At 39.2% G+C, this 16,597-nt stretch overlaps 2 protein-coding genes across 2 annotated transcripts; both read left to right on the top strand.

Moving 5' to 3' along the window:
- The first annotated feature begins 465 nt into the window (after positions 1 to 465).
- LOC130164571 (E3 ubiquitin-protein ligase TRIM21-like) lies at positions 466 to 3,162 on the top strand. The gene is made up of 2 exons (XM_056369382.1): positions 466 to 780; positions 1,137 to 3,162. The coding sequence occupies exon 2, from the start codon at positions 1,146 to 1,148 to the stop codon at positions 2,781 to 2,783; it is 1,638 nt and encodes a 545-aa protein (XP_056225357.1). The 5' UTR covers positions 466 to 780; positions 1,137 to 1,145; the 3' UTR covers positions 2,784 to 3,162.
- Positions 3,163 to 5,483: 2,321 nt separating this feature from the next.
- LOC130164094 (uncharacterized) lies at positions 5,484 to 16,168 on the top strand. Its single transcript, XM_056368532.1, is given in 4 exon segments — positions 5,484 to 5,599; positions 6,428 to 7,154; positions 7,157 to 8,169; positions 13,033 to 16,168. Coding segments are annotated over 3 exon segments (3,480 nt in total). The 5' UTR covers positions 5,484 to 5,599; positions 6,428 to 6,436; the 3' UTR covers positions 14,782 to 16,168.
- The last annotated feature ends 429 nt before the right edge of the window (positions 16,169 to 16,597 follow it).

Here is a 16,597-nt window from a genome sequence, read left to right as displayed (position 1 = left end):
TACTTCATTTAAAACAGTGTCAAATTTGCATGAACATAAGTTGTTTTTTGACTTGTAATTATTACATTATAATTATGTATTAAAATATTTTATATATAAATAGTCAAAATGTATGGTATATATTTTTTGTTATAATAACTAACTTCGTCTTTTTTTTTCTTTTACTTGTGGTTTTACTGACTTCCATAAAAAGTAATTGGGTCTCCGGAAACGCAAAAAACATATTTTTCACAGCAGTACAGAACTTTCCTTATCAACGGTGGAAAGTACATACTCAAGCACCTTTATACCTTTACTCAAACACATTCAAACATAAAGACAAGAAAGTTTTGTGGCAGTGTTTTATTTTGAAAGTCACCTCAGAGTGTGTTTTTAGGAGTTAGATGTGTTTCCCTCTGTGTCCAGCAGAGGTCAGCATGACAGCACACATCAGAGAGAGGAGAGTTTTATTCTTGTTAGTGAAAAGTGTTCAGAGTGATAAACTCACACTGCAGAGAAAAGCTGATGAAATAAGTGAGAAGTTTCTGATCTTCTGTCAAATGTCTGTCACTATAATCATGTCTGAGCCTGAAGCAGGAAACAAACCCTGACAAACAGAGCTGCAGTGAGAGGTGGAGCAACAGTAGGAACAGGAAAACTGCAACGTCACATTCCTGAAATGAAACTGAAAGTTAGTGAGAGCGACAGCAGAGCTGCAGTCGAGACAGATCTCTGTGTTTCTGTCTAAAGAAAAATTAAATAGAGTTGATCAGGATTTCCTCAACAACTGCTCAGATACTGGTGAGTACAGCTGATCATATTCACTGTGTTTCAACAAGCAGCTTTAACACAAACTGAGAGGTGTAATCAAACATTTAGTTTTGTTATGAAAGGAGTCCATTTTCCCAGAGGAGCGAAAAGTCAGCGTCAGTGTTGTCAACAATATATCGGGAAATATCTTTCCAGAATTTGTTCCTGTAACTACATTAGCCAGAACAGATGTAGCATCGTTTCTAGGTTCATTTCACATAACAAACAGTTAATGTAAATGTCTTTTTTAAACTTAAAAAAAGATAGTGATTCAGATTGTGATGCTCTAAGGTAATGAACATTTGTATTTTAAATGTTATTTTTCACACTTTGACTTTTGTTCTCAGTGTGTCGACATGTCTGCTGCCAGCAACCTGAGATCTGAAGATCAGTTCCTGTGCTCCATCTGTCTGGATGTGTTCACTGATCCAGTCACTACATCATGTGGACACAACTTCTGTAAGAACTGCATCACTACACACTGGGACATTAGTGACAGGTGTCAGTGTCCCATGTGTAAAAAGGTTTTCAACATAAGACCTGAGCTTCACATCAACACTTTCATCTCTGAGGTGGTTGCTCAGTTCAAACTTGAAGCTCAACAGAAAACCAGCAGCAGCAGCTCAGAGCAACAAGTTTCCAAACCAGGAGAAGTTCCCTGTGACGTCTGCACTGGAACCAAACTGAAGGCCCTGAAGTCCTGCCTGGTGTGTCTGACCTCCTACTGTGAGACTCACCTGGAGCCTCACCTGACAGTGTCAGGCCTGAAAAGACATCAGCTGATCGACCCTGTGGAGAACCTGGAAGACAGGATGTGTACGAAGCACGATAAACCTCTGGAGCTGTTCTGTCAGACCGACCAGACATGTGTCTGCGTGCTCTGCTCTGTTTTAGACCACAAGACACATGAGTTTGTTCCTCTGAAAGAAGAATATGAAGGAAAGAAGGCAGAGCTGGAGAAGACAGAGGCTGAAATTCAGCAAATGATCCAGAAGAGACGACTGAAGATTCAGGAGATCAAACACTCAGTCAAGATCAGTAAAGATGATGCAGACAGAGAGAAAGCAGAAGGTGTTCAGGTCTTCACTGCTCTGAAGGAGTCTGTTGACAGAGGCCTGAACCAGCTCATAAAGGAGATCGAAGACAAACAGAAAACCACAGACAAACAGGCTGAAGACTTCATCACAGAGCTGGAACAGGAAATCTCTGAGCTGATGAAGAGAAGCACTGAGGTGGAGCAGCTCTCACTCTCTGAAGACCACTTCCACCTCCTCCAAAGCTTCCCACCCCTGAAAGCTGCTCCACCCACCAAGGACTGGACAGAGGTCAGAGTCCGTCCATCATATGAGAGGACTGTGGTGAGAGCTGTGACTCAGCTGGAGGAGACGCTCAGTGAAGAGATGAAGAAGCTGATTGAGGCTGAGCTGAAGAGGGTCCAGCAGTATGCAGAGGATGTGACTCTGGATCCTGATACAGCAAATCACTGGCTCATCCTGTCTAATGATAGAAAACAAGTTCACTGTGGTGATGTGAGGAAGAATCTCCAAGACAATCCACAGAGATTTTCTAACCGTGTTTTTGTCTTAGGAAAGCAGAGTTTCTCTTCAGGCAGATTTTACTTTGAGGTTCAGGTTAAAGGAAAGACTAAGTGGAATTTAGGAGTGGCCAGAGAGTCAATCAACAGGAAGGGAGACATAACACTGAGCCCTCAGAATGGTTACTGGACGATATGGTTGAGAAATGGAAATGAGTACAAAGCTCTTGCTGACCCCCCAGTCTGTCTCTCTCTGAAGTCTCAGCCTGAGAAGGTGGGGGTGTTTGTGGATCATGAGGAGGGTCTGGTCTCCTTTTATGACGTAGCTGCTGCAGCTCTCATCTACTCCTTTACTGGCTGCTCCTTCACTGAGAAACTCTACCCATTCTTCAGTCCCTGTAATAATGATGGTAAAAACTCCACCCCTCTGATCATCTGTCCTGTCAATCAAACTGCCTGATCTTTTTTATGATGAAGCATTGACAACAATCAATATACTTATTAAATGAATCTTTAAATTGCATGTCTACAGTGTAAATATACAGCAGACATAAACACAAACTAAACAATTAAGTTTAAGTCTTATTAAAGAGAAATTTTGAGGAAAGGGGAAGGAGTTCAAGATGTTTTTCATTCAGTCAATGAGGGACATTTCTCATTTCTCATAATCTATTAAACTTGACAACATGTCAGTTTTTATCATTTATATGTCTGACGATTGTGTAAAAATGTTGATTTTTGAAATAATTCCTTAAGAGAAGATCATGAATAAAGCAGAAATCTGTAAACTGTGTTTCTTACATGAAAATAAATAAATAAACAAATACATGTAAAAAGCATTGGATGATGTGTGTCAGCTGTTTGTGATGTCACAGCCTATAAAATGTAAGAAGAAATTAATAATGTAATGAAGAAAGAATGAACATATGAATATAAATAAACTGATAAATATGGTATAGAAACAAATATCTGTAATAAACAACGTTCGTGTTCCTCTGAAGGTTTAATTTTTCTTTAACAAAACATTTAAAATCAGCAGCTCGATTTAATTTCATTTGATATTTGAATAGAATCATGTTTGCATTGACTCATTTGTTCTTTTAAACTGTGGAGAATCAAGTAACTATCAAAGTTTGTTTTAAATTCCCTCCTGGCTGATCGACATTACACTCCCGACTGATAAAATGATGACTCCCTACCTTTGAAGCAGTTGTGAAGTCATATTGTCTATCTATTCATCAATTATTTATATTCCGTTAGTTTGAAAGCGTCCACAGATCAAAAGAATCTAAAGCAAAAAAAAAGAACAGAAGAATCTTGGTGGATAACTCTATTTTTAATTGTTTTAGCCTCATTTCTGAAGCTGCTATAACTAGCAGCCAGTCCCCTGTCTTGGCCAAAAGAAGCGCACAGTTAGAAGTCCTTTTTCAATTCACAGTTAAAAACTGAGACATTTCTGGGGACAGCTGTAGCTGGGGACAGGCCACCAAAAACAGGGACTGTCTCCAGTAAAAAGGGACATCTGGTCGCCCTACCCTGAACCGTTATGACGCTGAGAGCTTGTTCAGTTTGATGAGTCTCTGGCTGTATCACCTGGAGGCCTCAAGTGTTTTAGCTCAACAGATATGTAACAACACACACTGCAGTTTACAGCTGGGAGATGGTTTCATTAAAACTGTGAGAGGTCAGTTGAGCATCGTCTCTTCAGGATTCTGGTTAGTCTCAACTGAATGTACTACGAGCTGCTATAGACCCACACCACAGAAACAAATAAAACAAAGGAGAGAAAAGCCAAAGAAATTCACTTCCTGTATTGTTTTAGTGACTAAAGATCGAATTAAACATTTGCACCGTGTATGTCATTATAATGGTGTTTAAACTTCATTAACAGAGCTGCAGTAGGAGGCGGGGCAGAACTGGAAATACAGGACAGCTCCAACTTCACTCGTTAAAATGAATCTGAAGCTTTTTCAGAGCGACATCAAAGCTGCATTAAAGACAAGTCTCTGTCTGAAGAAGATTTACCTGATATCAAAAATCTGTCTCAACAACCAGCAGAATATCTGAAAACACTGGTGAGCACAGAAGTTAACATTTACTGTGTTACACAGTATTTATACTACAATAGTGTCTCAGGTGTAAATACCAGGATTCCAGTTGGTTAGAGACATAAAAACAAACCAAACAATGACAAACTGATCAGTTTTTAAATTAAATGTTTCACTCTCATTTATGGAAACTAATGCAGAGACTCAGTGGTAATGTACAGTGGAAACATGTTTTATCTCAATATAGTTATAGTTTTCATTTATTATGTCACTGTTGTATTTACTGTTATTTGGCTGTGGGTCTAATTCTATTGATCTCTACAGATGTTAATAGTGATGATGTGTTTTCTAGCTTTTATTGTGGTAACATTTATTTGGTAAACCAGAGACGATGGTTTACTCAAGTGAAACTGGCATAACGACAGTGTTTCCTGTTCAAACTTTAAATGCACTGTATGAATTTAAGCTTTAATAAACTTAAAAAAAGAAGTGTCTTGGTCTGTGTTTGTTCCTCAGTCTGGTCCTTAGATCCAGCCTCTTGATTCGTTATCCACCGTGGTCGTCTGAGCTGCAGGAGGAAGCAGCTACACTCTGACAAACACATCATATTACTATTGATCGATTTCAGATCTATTATTGTTCTGTTTTAGAGTCAATACACCAATGTGATTTCTAATGATCAATATCCAGAATCTGTGAAGTGAATGAAACTACTCTGCTGTTCAGTTTCACTGCAGTTAAATCCTGGGCAGAAGAAGAAAGTGTTTGTGCAAGTGTTTTATTTTGAAAGTGGAGTCTTCACCTCAGAGTGTCTGAGGTTTGTAGCAGTCAGATGTGTTTCCCCTCTGTGTCCAGCAGAGGTCAGCATGACAGCACATCAGAGAGAGGAGAGTTTTATTCTTGTTAGTGAAAAGTGTTCAGAGTGATAAACTCACACTGCAGAGAAAAGCTGATGAAATAAGTGAGAAGTTTCTGATCTTCTGTCAAATGTCTGTCACTATAATCATGTCTGAGCCTGAAGCAGGAAACAAACCCTGACAAACAGAGCTGCAGTGAGAGGTGGAGCAACAGTAGGAACAGGAAAACTGCAACGTCACATTCCTGAAATGAAACTTAAAGTTAGTGAGAGCGACAGCAGAGCTGCAGTCGAGACGAATCTCTGTGTTTCTGTCTAAAGAAAAATTAAATAGAGTTGATCAGGATTTCCTCAACAACTGCTCAGATACTGGTGAGTACAGCTGATCATATTCACTGTGTTTCAACAAGCAGCTTTAACACAAACTGAGAGGTGTAATCAAACATTTTGTTTTGTTCTGAAACGAGTCAGATGAACTTAACTGAAAACTTAAAGCAACATTATGAAACTTTTCTACTGTAAAATAAAAGCTTCATTATCGTTTTGATGCTACACTGACTTGTCACAAGGAGAATGGTCTTTCTTTCATTCCCACTCTCCTCCATGAACACCTGGTGTTACGCAACATACAGACAAAAACAGTCGTACACAAATAAATCAGTCATTAATACATAGAAAACAACAATGGAGCCAGGGGGAGTGATCTAAATAAAAATATTAAATAAAGAACACAAATCCATGTTTTTTGCAGCTTCCTAATTTTTGAGTTAAAATTGTTTTGATTTTACTGTTTGGTTTTATTCTGGTTTCATGGTTTAACCATAAATACAGAATGGCTAAATTTAGATTCATGGATATGAAATTTGTCTAAAATAATCACCAAATTGACAACATCTAATTCTTTAAGTTGATTATTATTGTTGTTAAAGATGGAAACAGTCCATTTTCCCAGAGGAATGAAAAGTCAGCGTCAGTGTTGTCAACAATATATCAGGAAATATCTTTCCAGAATTTGTTCCTGTAACTACATTAATCAGAACAGATGTAGCATCGTTTCTAGGTTCATTTCACACAACAAACAGTTAATGTAAATGTCTTTTTTAAACTTAAAAAAAGATTGTGATTCAGATTGTGATGCTCAAAAGTAATGAACATTTGTACTTTAAATGTTGTTTTTCACACTTTGACTTTTGTTCTCAGTGTGTCGACATGTCTGCTGCCAGCAACCTGAGATCTGAAGATCAGTTCCTGTGCTCCATCTGTCTGGATGTGTTCACTGATCCAGTCACTACACCATGTGGACACAACTTCTGTAAGAACTGCATCACTACACACTGGGACATTAGTGACAGGTGTCAATGTCCCATGTGTAAAAAGGTTTTTAAAAGAAGACCTGAACTTCACATCAACACTTTGCTCTCTGAGGTTGTTGCTCAGTTCAAACATGAAGCTCAACAGAAAACCAGCAGCAGCAGCTCAGAGCAACAAGTTTCCAAACCAGGAGAAGTTCCCTGTGACGTCTGCACTGGAACCAAACTGAAGGCCCTGAAGTCCTGCCTGGTGTGTCTGACCTCCTACTGTGAGACTCACCTGGAGCCTCACCTGACAGTGTCAGGCCTGAAAAGACATCAGCTGATCGACCCTGTGGAGAACCTGGAAGACAGGATGTGTACGAAGCACGATAAACCTCTGGAGCTGTTCTGTCAGACCGACCAGACATGTGTCTGCATGCTCTGCTCTGTTTTAGACCACAAGACACATGAGTTTGTTCCTCTGAAAGAAGAATATGAAGGAAAGAAGGCAGAGCTGGAGAAGACAGAGGCTGAAATTCAGCAAATGATCCAGAAGAGACGACTGAAGATTCAGGAGATCAAACGGCTAGTCAACTTCAGCAAGGAAAAAGCAAACAGTGAGATAGGAGAAAGTGTTCGGTCTTCACTGCTCTGATGGAGTCTGTCCAGAGAAGCTTGAATAATCTCATTGACGAGATCGAAGACAAACAGAAAACCACAGACAAACAGGCTGAAGACTTCATCACAGAGCTGGAACAGGAAATCTCTGAGCTGATGAAGAGAAGCACTGAGGTGGAGCAGCTCTCACTCTCTGAAGACCACCTCCACCTCCTCCAAAGCTTCCCATCCCTGAAAGCTGCTCCACCCACCAAGGACTGGACAGAGGTCAGAGTCCGTCCACCATCATATGAGGGGACTGTGGTGAGAGCTGTGGCTCAGCTGGAGGAGACGCTCAGTGAAGAGATGAAGAAGCTGTTTGAGGCTGAGCTGAAGAGGGTCCAGCAGTATGCAGAGGATGTGACTCTGGATCCTGATACAGCATATCCTAGCCTCATCCTGTCTGATAATGGAAAACAAGTGCATGATAGTGATGTGAAAAAGAATCTCCCAGACAATCCAGAGAGATTTTCTTACTGTGTTTTTGTCTTAGGAAAGCAGAGTTTCTCTTCAGGCAGATTTTACTTTGATGTTCAGGTTAAAGGAAAGACTGAGTGGACATTAGGAGTGGCCAGAGAGTCGATCAACAGGAAGGGAGACATCACACTGATCCCTGAAGATGGTAACTGGGCGATTTGTTTGAGAAATGGAAACGAGTACATAGCTGGCAATGACCCTGCAGTCCTCCTCACTCTGAAGTCTCAGCCTGAGAAGGTGGGGGTGTTTGTGGATCATGAGGAGGGTCTGGTCTCCTTTTATGACGTAGCTGCTGCAGCTCTCATCTACTCCTTTACTGGCTGCTCCTTCACTGAGAAACTCTACCCATTCTTCAGTCCCTGTAATAATGACGGTGGTGAAAACTCTGCTCCTCTGATCATCTGTCCGTCTAAATTGCCATATCGCTTTCATTATAAATCATTGCCAACATTGAATATACATATTCACCCAATGAAGAAACGTGCTCTCAAATTCGAAACACAAGTGCATGGTTTTCACTGAAAATCTGTGGGGGCAAATACAAGAAATAAAACATTAAATTTTAAGTCAAGTGAGCAAAGCAGCAAGCAGATATTTTGGCTCAATCTCAAGTCAATCAGCTGTCAATCATGAAGTCACACCCCCTTTTATTACCATAAAATAATTAGTTAAAATTACACATATCAGAAAAATGACCATTTGAACTTACATCAGTGTGATAAAAAATACTACCCAAAATGCCAGAAACCACATTTGGGAAAATTTTACTTGATGTGTACTTTGATTTGTCAGTTTGGTCCATATTCCAACTGCTAACATGGAGGGGGCAGGGTTAATGATCTATTTACACAGCCAGATACCAGGAGACAACTGAAATGTTTTGGCGTTATTTTTAGGGAGCTGTCATGTCATCTGCCTTTATATAATCATAGACTCAGTGAAACTATATGCCTAGGATGGCAGTGAATCAGACACATGACAACAAACCAAACAATGACGAACTGATTATTTTTCAAAGGAAGAGTGTGTCACTGTGATTCATGGGAACAAACATATTCAGTGGTTATGTACAGTGTAAACATGTTTTAATCAGAAGATGATTAATAAGGTCACTTTTATTTAATGCATGTTGGAGTTTTCATTTTACTTGTCTCTTTACTGCTTCAGTGCCCCCCCCCCAACCCCCCACTATTGATTCATCAACCTCTTCAGTGCTGTGACACCCAGTGATGTATCCATCATGACAAACATGTGAGGAGAAACCCTGAGCCCACACAACTTTAAAATTCATTCAATGTCCCAAAGTTTATTTGTAAAAACAGAAAGTGTGTGACTGGGTTTTTAGGTAAATGTTTCCACAGTGACGTTCACTTTATCTAGACTTGTTTCAGTTTGATGTGATGATGCAGCCATAACAGTCCTGGTGTTCTGAGCTTAAATATTTCACTCAGTGTGTCACGAAGCTTCAGAGTTAAAACATGAACAGAGAGAGTACAATATGAGTCACGGGTAAAAAGGGGGATTTTTCTTTAATTGTGAGGAAACTTTGGGTGAACACATGAATTTACTGGTGTCAGTTACACTCTGCAATGTAGTAATAAGGTAACAGGGTTTTTAGTGTATAAATGACTGGGCTTTGGATTAAGTTTTACTGATACACAGTTGTTGAAGTTTGGATTTAAGATGTTTCTCAGCTGGCGTGTAAGTTATTTGGCTGTGGGTCTGATTCTATTGATCTCTATATATATTAATAGTGATGATGTGTTTTTCTAGCTTTTATTGTGGTAACATTTATTTTGTAAACCAGAGAGAATGGTTTACTCAAGTGAAACTGGCATAACGACAGTGTTTCCTGTTCAAACTTTAAATGCACTGTATGAATTTAAGCTTTAATAAACTTAAAAAAAGAAGTGTCTTGGTCTGTGTTTCTTCCTCAGTCTGGTCCTTAGATCCAGCCTCTTGATTCATTATCTATATGTCGGACGATTGTGTAAAAATGTTGATTTTTAAAATAATTCCTTAAGAGAAGATCATGAATAAAGCAGAAGTCTGTCATCTCTGTTTTTTACATGAAAATAAATAAATAAATAAATACATGTAAAAAGCATTGGATTGATGTGTCAGCTGTTTGTGATGTCACAGCCTATAAAATGTTAGAAGAAATTAATAATGTAATGAAGAAAGAATGAACATATGAATATAAATAAACTGATAAATATAGTATAGAAACTAATATCTGTAATAAACAACGTTCCTGTTCCCCTGAAGGTTTAATTTTTCTTTAACAAAACATTTAAAATCAGCAGCTTGATTTAATTTCATTTGACATTTGAATAGAATCATGTTTGCATTGACTCATTTGTTCTTTTAAACTGTGAACTGTGGAGAATCAAGTAACTATCAAAGTTTGTTTTAAATTCCCTCCTGGCTGATCGACATTACACTCCCGACTGATAAAATGATGACTCCCTACCTTTGAAGCAGTTGTGAAGTCATATTGTCTATCTATTCATCAATTATTTATATTCTGTTAGTTTGAAAGCTTCCACAGATCAAAAGAATGTAAAGCAAAAAAAAAAGAACAGAAGAATCTTCGTGGATAACTCTATTTTTAATTGTTTTAGCCTCATTTCTGAAGCTGCTATAACTAGCAGCCAGTCCCCTGTCTTGGCCAAAAGAAGCGCACAGTTAGAAGTCCTTTTTCAATTCACAGTTAAAAACTGAGACATTTCTGGGGACAGCTGTAGCTGGGGACAGGCCACCAAAAACAGGGACTGTCTCCAGTAAAAAGGGACATCTGGTCGCCCTACCCTGAACCGTTATGACGCTGAGAGCTTGTTCAGTTTGATGAGTCTCTGGCTGTATCACCTGGAGGCCTCAAGTGTTTTAGCTCAACAGATATGTAACAACACACACTGCAGTTTACAGCTGGGAGATGGTTTCATTAAAACTGTGAGAGGTCAGTTGAGCATCGTCTCTTCAGGATTCTGGTTAGTCTCAACTGAATGTACTACGAGCTGCTATAGACCCACACCACAGAAACAAATAAAACAAAGGAGAGAAAAGTCAAAGAAATTCACTTCCTGTATTGTTTTAGTGACTAAAGATCGAATTAAACATTTGCACCGTGTATGTCATTATAATGGTGTTTAAACTTCATTAACAGAGCTGCAGTAGGAGGCGGGGCAGAACTGGAAATACAGGACAGCTCCAACTTCACTCGTTAAAATGAATCTGAAGCTTTTCCAGAGCGACATCAAAGCTGCATTAAAGACAAGTCTCTGTCTGAAGAAGATTTACCTGATATCAAAAATCTGTCTCAACAACCAGCAGAATATCTGAAAACACTGGTGAGCACAGAAGTTAACATTTACTGTGTTACACAGTATTTATACTACAATAGTGTCTCAGGTGTAAATACCAGGATTCCAGTTGGTTAGAGACATAAAAACAAACCAAACAATGACAAACTGATCAGTTTTTAAATTAAATGTTTCACTCTCATTTATGGAAACTAATGCAGAGACTCAGTGGTAATGTACAGTGGAAACATGTTTTATCTCAATATAGTTATAGTTTTCATTTATTATGTCACTGTTGTATTTACTGTTATTTGGCTGTTGGTCTAATTCTATTGATCTCTACAGATGTTAATAGTGATGATGTGTTTTCTAGCTTTTATTGTGGTAACATTTATTTGGTAAACCAGAGACGATGGTTTACTCAAGTGAAACTGGCATAACGACAGTGTTTCCTGTTCAAACTTTAAATGCACTGTATGAATTTACGCTTTAATAAACTTAAAAAAATAAGTGTCTTGGTCTGTGTTTGTTCCTCAGTCTGGTCCTTAGATCCAGCCTCTTGATTCGTTATCCACCGTGGTCGTCTGAGCTGCAGGAGGAAGCAGCTACACTCTGACAAACACATCATATTACTATTGATCGATTTCAGATCTATTATTGTTCTGTTTTAGAGTCAATACACCAATGTGATTTCTAATGATCAATATCCAGAATCTGTGAAGTGAATGAAACTACTCTGCTGTTCAGTTTCACTGCAGTTAAATCCTGGGCAGAAGAAGAAAGTGTTTGTGCAAGTGTTTTATTTTGAAAGTGGAGTCTTCACCTCAGAGTGTCTGAGGTTTGTAGCAGTCAGATGTGTTTCCCCTCTGTGTCCAGCAGAGGTCAGCATGACAGCACATCAGAGAGAGGAGAGTTTTATTCTTGTTAGTGAAAAGTGTTCAGAGTGATAAACTCACACTGCAGAGAAAAGCTGATGAAATAAGTGAGAAGTTTCTGATCTTCTGTCAAATGTCTGTCACTATAATCATGTCTGAGCCTGAAGCAGGAAACAAACCCTGACAAACAGAGCTGCAGTGAGAGGTGGAGCAACAGTAGGAACAGGAAAACTGCAACGTCACATTCCTGAAATGAAACTTAAAGTTAGTGAGAGCGACAGCAGAGCTGCAGTCGAGACGAATCTCTGTGTTTCTGTCTAAAGAAAAATTAAATAGAGTTGATCAGGATTTCCTCAACAACTGCTCAGATCCTGGTGAGTACAGCTGATCATATTCACTGTGTTTCAACAAGCAGCTTTAACACAAACTGAGAGGTGTAATCAAACATTTTGTTTTGTTCTGAAACGAGTCAGATGAACTTAACTGAAAACTTAAAGCAACATTATGAAACTTTTCTACTGTAAAATAAAAGCTTCATTATCGTTTTGATGCTACACTGACTTGTCACAAGGAGAATGGTCTTTCTTTCATTCCCACTCTCCTCCATGAACACCTGGTGTTGCGCAACATACAGACAAAAACAGTCGTACACAAATAAATCAGTCATTAATACATAGAAAACAACAATGGAGCCAGGGGGAGTGATCTAAATAAAAATATTAAATAAAGAACACAAATCCATGTTTTTTGCAGCTTCCTAATTTTTGAGTTAAAATTGTTTTGATTTTACTGTTTGGTTTTATTCTGGTTTCATGGTTTAACCATAAATACAGAATGGCTAAATTTAGATTCATGGATATGAAATTTGTCTAAAATAATCACCAAATTGACAACATCTAATTCTTTAAGTTGATTATTATTGTTGTTAAAGATGGAAACAGTCCATTTTCCCAGAGGAATGAAAAGTCAGCGTCAGTGTTGTCAACAATATATCAGGAAATATCTTTCCAGAATTTGTTCCTGTAACTACATTAATCAGAACAGATGTAGCATCGTTTCTAGGTTCATTTCACACAACAAACAGTTAATGTAAATGTCTTTTTTAAACTTAAAAAAAGATTGTGATTCAGATTGTGATGCTCAAAAGTAATGAACATTTGTACTTTAAATGTTGTTTTTCACACTTTGACTTTTGTTCTCAGTGTGTCGACATGTCTGCTGCCAGCAACCTGAGATCTGAAGATCAGTTCCTGTGCTCCATCTGTCTGGATGTGTTCACTGATCCAGTCACTACATCATGTGGACACAACTTCTGTAAGAACTGCATCACTACACACTGGGACATTAGTGACAGGTGTCAATGTCCCATGTGTAAAAAGGTTTTTAAAAGAAGACCTAAGCTTCACATCAACACTTTGCTCTCTGAGGTGGTTGCTCAGTTCAAACATGAAGCTCAACAGAAAACCAGCAGCAGCAGCTCAGAGCAACAAGTTTCCAAACCAGGAGAAGTTCCCTGTGACGTCTGCACTGGAACCAAACTGAAGGCCCTGAAGTCCTGCCTGGTGTGTCTGACCTCCTACTGTGAGACTCACCTGGAGCCTCACCTGACAGTGTCAGGCCTGAAAAGACATCAGCTGATCGACCCTGTGGAGAACCTGGAAGACAGGATGTGTACGAAGCACGATAAACCTCTGGAGCTGTTCTGTCAGACCGACCAGACATGTGTCTGCATGCTCTGCTCTGTTTTAGACCACAAGACACATGAGTTTGTTCCTCTGAAAGAAGAATATGAAGGAAAGAAGGCAGAGCTGGAGAAGACAGAGGCTGAAATTCAGCAAATGATCCAGAAGAGACGACTGAAGATTCAGGAGATCAAACGGCTAGTCAACTTCAGCAAGGAAAAAGCAAACAGTGAGATAGGAGAAAGTGTTCGGGTCTTCACTGCTCTGATGGAGTCTGTCCAGAGAAGCTTGAATAATCTCATTGACGAGATCGAAGACAAACAGAAAACCACAGACAAACAGGCTGAAGACTTCATCACAGAGCTGGAACAGGAAATCTCTGAGCTGATGAAGAGAAGCACTGAGGTGGAGCAGCTCTCACTCTCTGAAGACCACCTCCACCTCCTCCAAAGCTTCCCATCCCTGAAAGCTGCTCCACCCACCAAGGACTGGACAGAGGTCAGAGTCCGTCCACCATCATATGAGGGGACTGTGGTGAGAGCTGTGGCTCAGCTGGAGGAGACGCTCAGTGAAGAGATGAAGAAGCTGTTTGAGGCTGAGCTGAAGAGGGTCCAGCAGTATGCAGAGGATGTGACTCTTGATCCTGATACAGCATATCCTAGCCTCATCCTGTCTGATAATGGAAAACAAGTACATGATAGTGATGTGAAAAAGAATCTCCCAGACAATCCAGAGAGATTTTCTTATTGTGTTTTTGTCTTAGGAAAGCAGAGTTTCTCTTCAGGCAGATTTTACTTTGATGTTCAGGTTAAAGGAAAGACTGAGTGGACATTAGGAGTGGCCAGAGAGTCGATCAACAGGAAGGGAGACATCACACTGATCCCTGAAGATGGTAACTGGGCGATTTGTTTGAGAAATGGAAACGAGTACATAGCTGGCAATGACCCTGCAGTCCTCCTCACTCTGAAGTCTCAGCCTGAGAAGGTGGGGGTGTTTGTGGATCATGAGGAGGGTCTGGTCTCCTTTTATGACGTAGCTGCTGCAGCTCTCATCTACTCCTTTACTGGCTGCTCCTTCACTGAGAAACTCTACCCATTCTTCAGTCCCTGTAATAATGACGGTGGTGAAAACTCTGCTCCTCTGATCATCTGTCCGTCTAAATTGCCATATCGCTTTCATTATAAATCATTGCCAACATTGAATATACATATTCACCCAATGAAGAAACGTGCTCTCAAATTCGAAACACAAGTGCATGGTTTTCACTGAAAATCTGTGGGGGCAAATACAAGAAATAAAACATTAAATTTTAAGTCAAGTGAGCAAAGCAGCAAGCAGATATTTTGGCTCAATCTCAAGTCAATCAGCTGTCAATCATGAAGTCACACCCCCTTTTATTACCATAAAATAATTAGTTAAAATTACACATATCAGAAAAATGACCATTTGAACTTACATCAGTGTGATAAAAAATACTACCCAAAATGCCAGAAACCACATTTGGGAAAATTTTACTTGATGTGTACTTTGATTTGTCAGTTTGGTCCATATTCCAACTGCTAACATGGAGGGGGCGGGGTTAATGATCTATTTACACAGCCAGATACCAGGAGACAACTGAAATGTTTTGGCGTTATTTTTAGGGAGCTGTCATGTCATCTGCCTTTATATAATCATAGACTCAGTGAAACTATATGCCTAGGATGGCAGTGAATCAGACACATGACAACAAACCAAACAATGACGAACTGATTATTTTTCAAAGGAAGAGTGTGTCACTGTGATTCATGGGAACAAACATATTCAGTGGTTATGTACAGTGTAAACATGTTTTAATCAGAAGATGATTAATAAGGTCACTTTTATTTAATGCATGTTGGAGTTTTCATTTTACTTGTCTCTTTACTGCTTCAGTGCCCCCCCCCCCAACCCCCCAATATTGATTCATCAACCTCTTCAGTGCTGTGACACCCAGTGATGTATCCATCATGACAAACATGTGAGGAGAAACCCTGAGCCCACACAACTTCAAAATTCATTCAATGTCCCAAAGTTTATTTGTAAAAACAGAAAGTGTGTGACTGGGTTTTTAGGTAAATGTTTCCACAGTGACGTTCACTTTATCTAGACTTGTTTCAGTTTGATGTGATGATGCAGCCATAACAGTCCTGGTGTTCTGAGCTGAAATATTTCACTCAGTGTGTCACGAAGCTTCAGAGTTAAAACATGAACAGAGAGAGTACAATATGAGTCACGGGTAAAAAGGGGGATTTTTCTTTAATTGTGAGGAAACTTTGGGTGAACACATGAATTTACTGGTGTCAGTTACACTCTGCAATGTAGTAATAAGGTAACAGGGTTTTTAGTGTATAAATGACTGGGCTTTGGATTAAGTTTTACTGATACACAGTTGTTGTAGTTTGGATTTAAGATGTTTCTCAGCTGGCGTGTAAGTTATTTGGCTGTGGGTCTGATTCTATTGATCTCTATATATTAATAGTGATGATGTGTTTTTCTAGCTTTTATTGTGGTAACATTTATTTTGTAAACCAGAGAGAATGGTTTACTCAAGTGAAACTGGCATAACGACAGTGTTTCCTGTTCAAACTTTAAATGCACTGTATGAATTTACGCTTTAATAAACTTAAAAAAAGAAGTGTCTTGGTCTGTGTTTCTTCCTCAGTCTGGTCCTTAGATCCAGCCTCTTGATTCGTTATCCACCGTGGTCGTCTGAGCTGCAGGAGGAAGCAGCTACACTCTGACAAACACATCATATTACTATTGATCGACTTCAGATCTATTATTGTTCTGTTTTAGAGTCAATACACCAATGTGATTTCTAATGATCAATATCCAGAATCAGTGAAGTGATGCTAAGATTTATTCTTGTTAGTGAAAAGTGTTCAGAGTGATAAACTCACACTGCAGAGAAAAGCTGATGAAATAAGTGAGAAGTTTCTGATCTTCTGTCAAATGTCTGTCACTATAATCATGTCTGAGCCTGAAGCAGGAAACAAAATCTGACAAACAGAGCTGCAGTGAGAGGTGGAGCAACAGTAGGAACAGGAAAACTTCAACGTCACAT

This window comes from Seriola aureovittata, chromosome 3 (assembly GCF_021018895.1).
Source record: "Seriola aureovittata isolate HTS-2021-v1 ecotype China chromosome 3, ASM2101889v1, whole genome shotgun sequence".
Classification (NCBI taxonomy): Eukaryota; Metazoa; Chordata; class Actinopteri; order Carangiformes; family Carangidae; genus Seriola; species Seriola aureovittata.
Note: the sequence above shows the minus strand (reverse complement) of the source record. Positions and strands in the feature narration are given on the sequence as shown.

Bases quoted from the DNA above. Each gene is read 5' to 3' on its own strand.
- LOC130164571 (XM_056369382.1), top strand. From the start codon at position 1,146: ATGTCTGCTGCCAGCAACCTGAGATCTGAAGATCAGTTCCTGTGCTCC.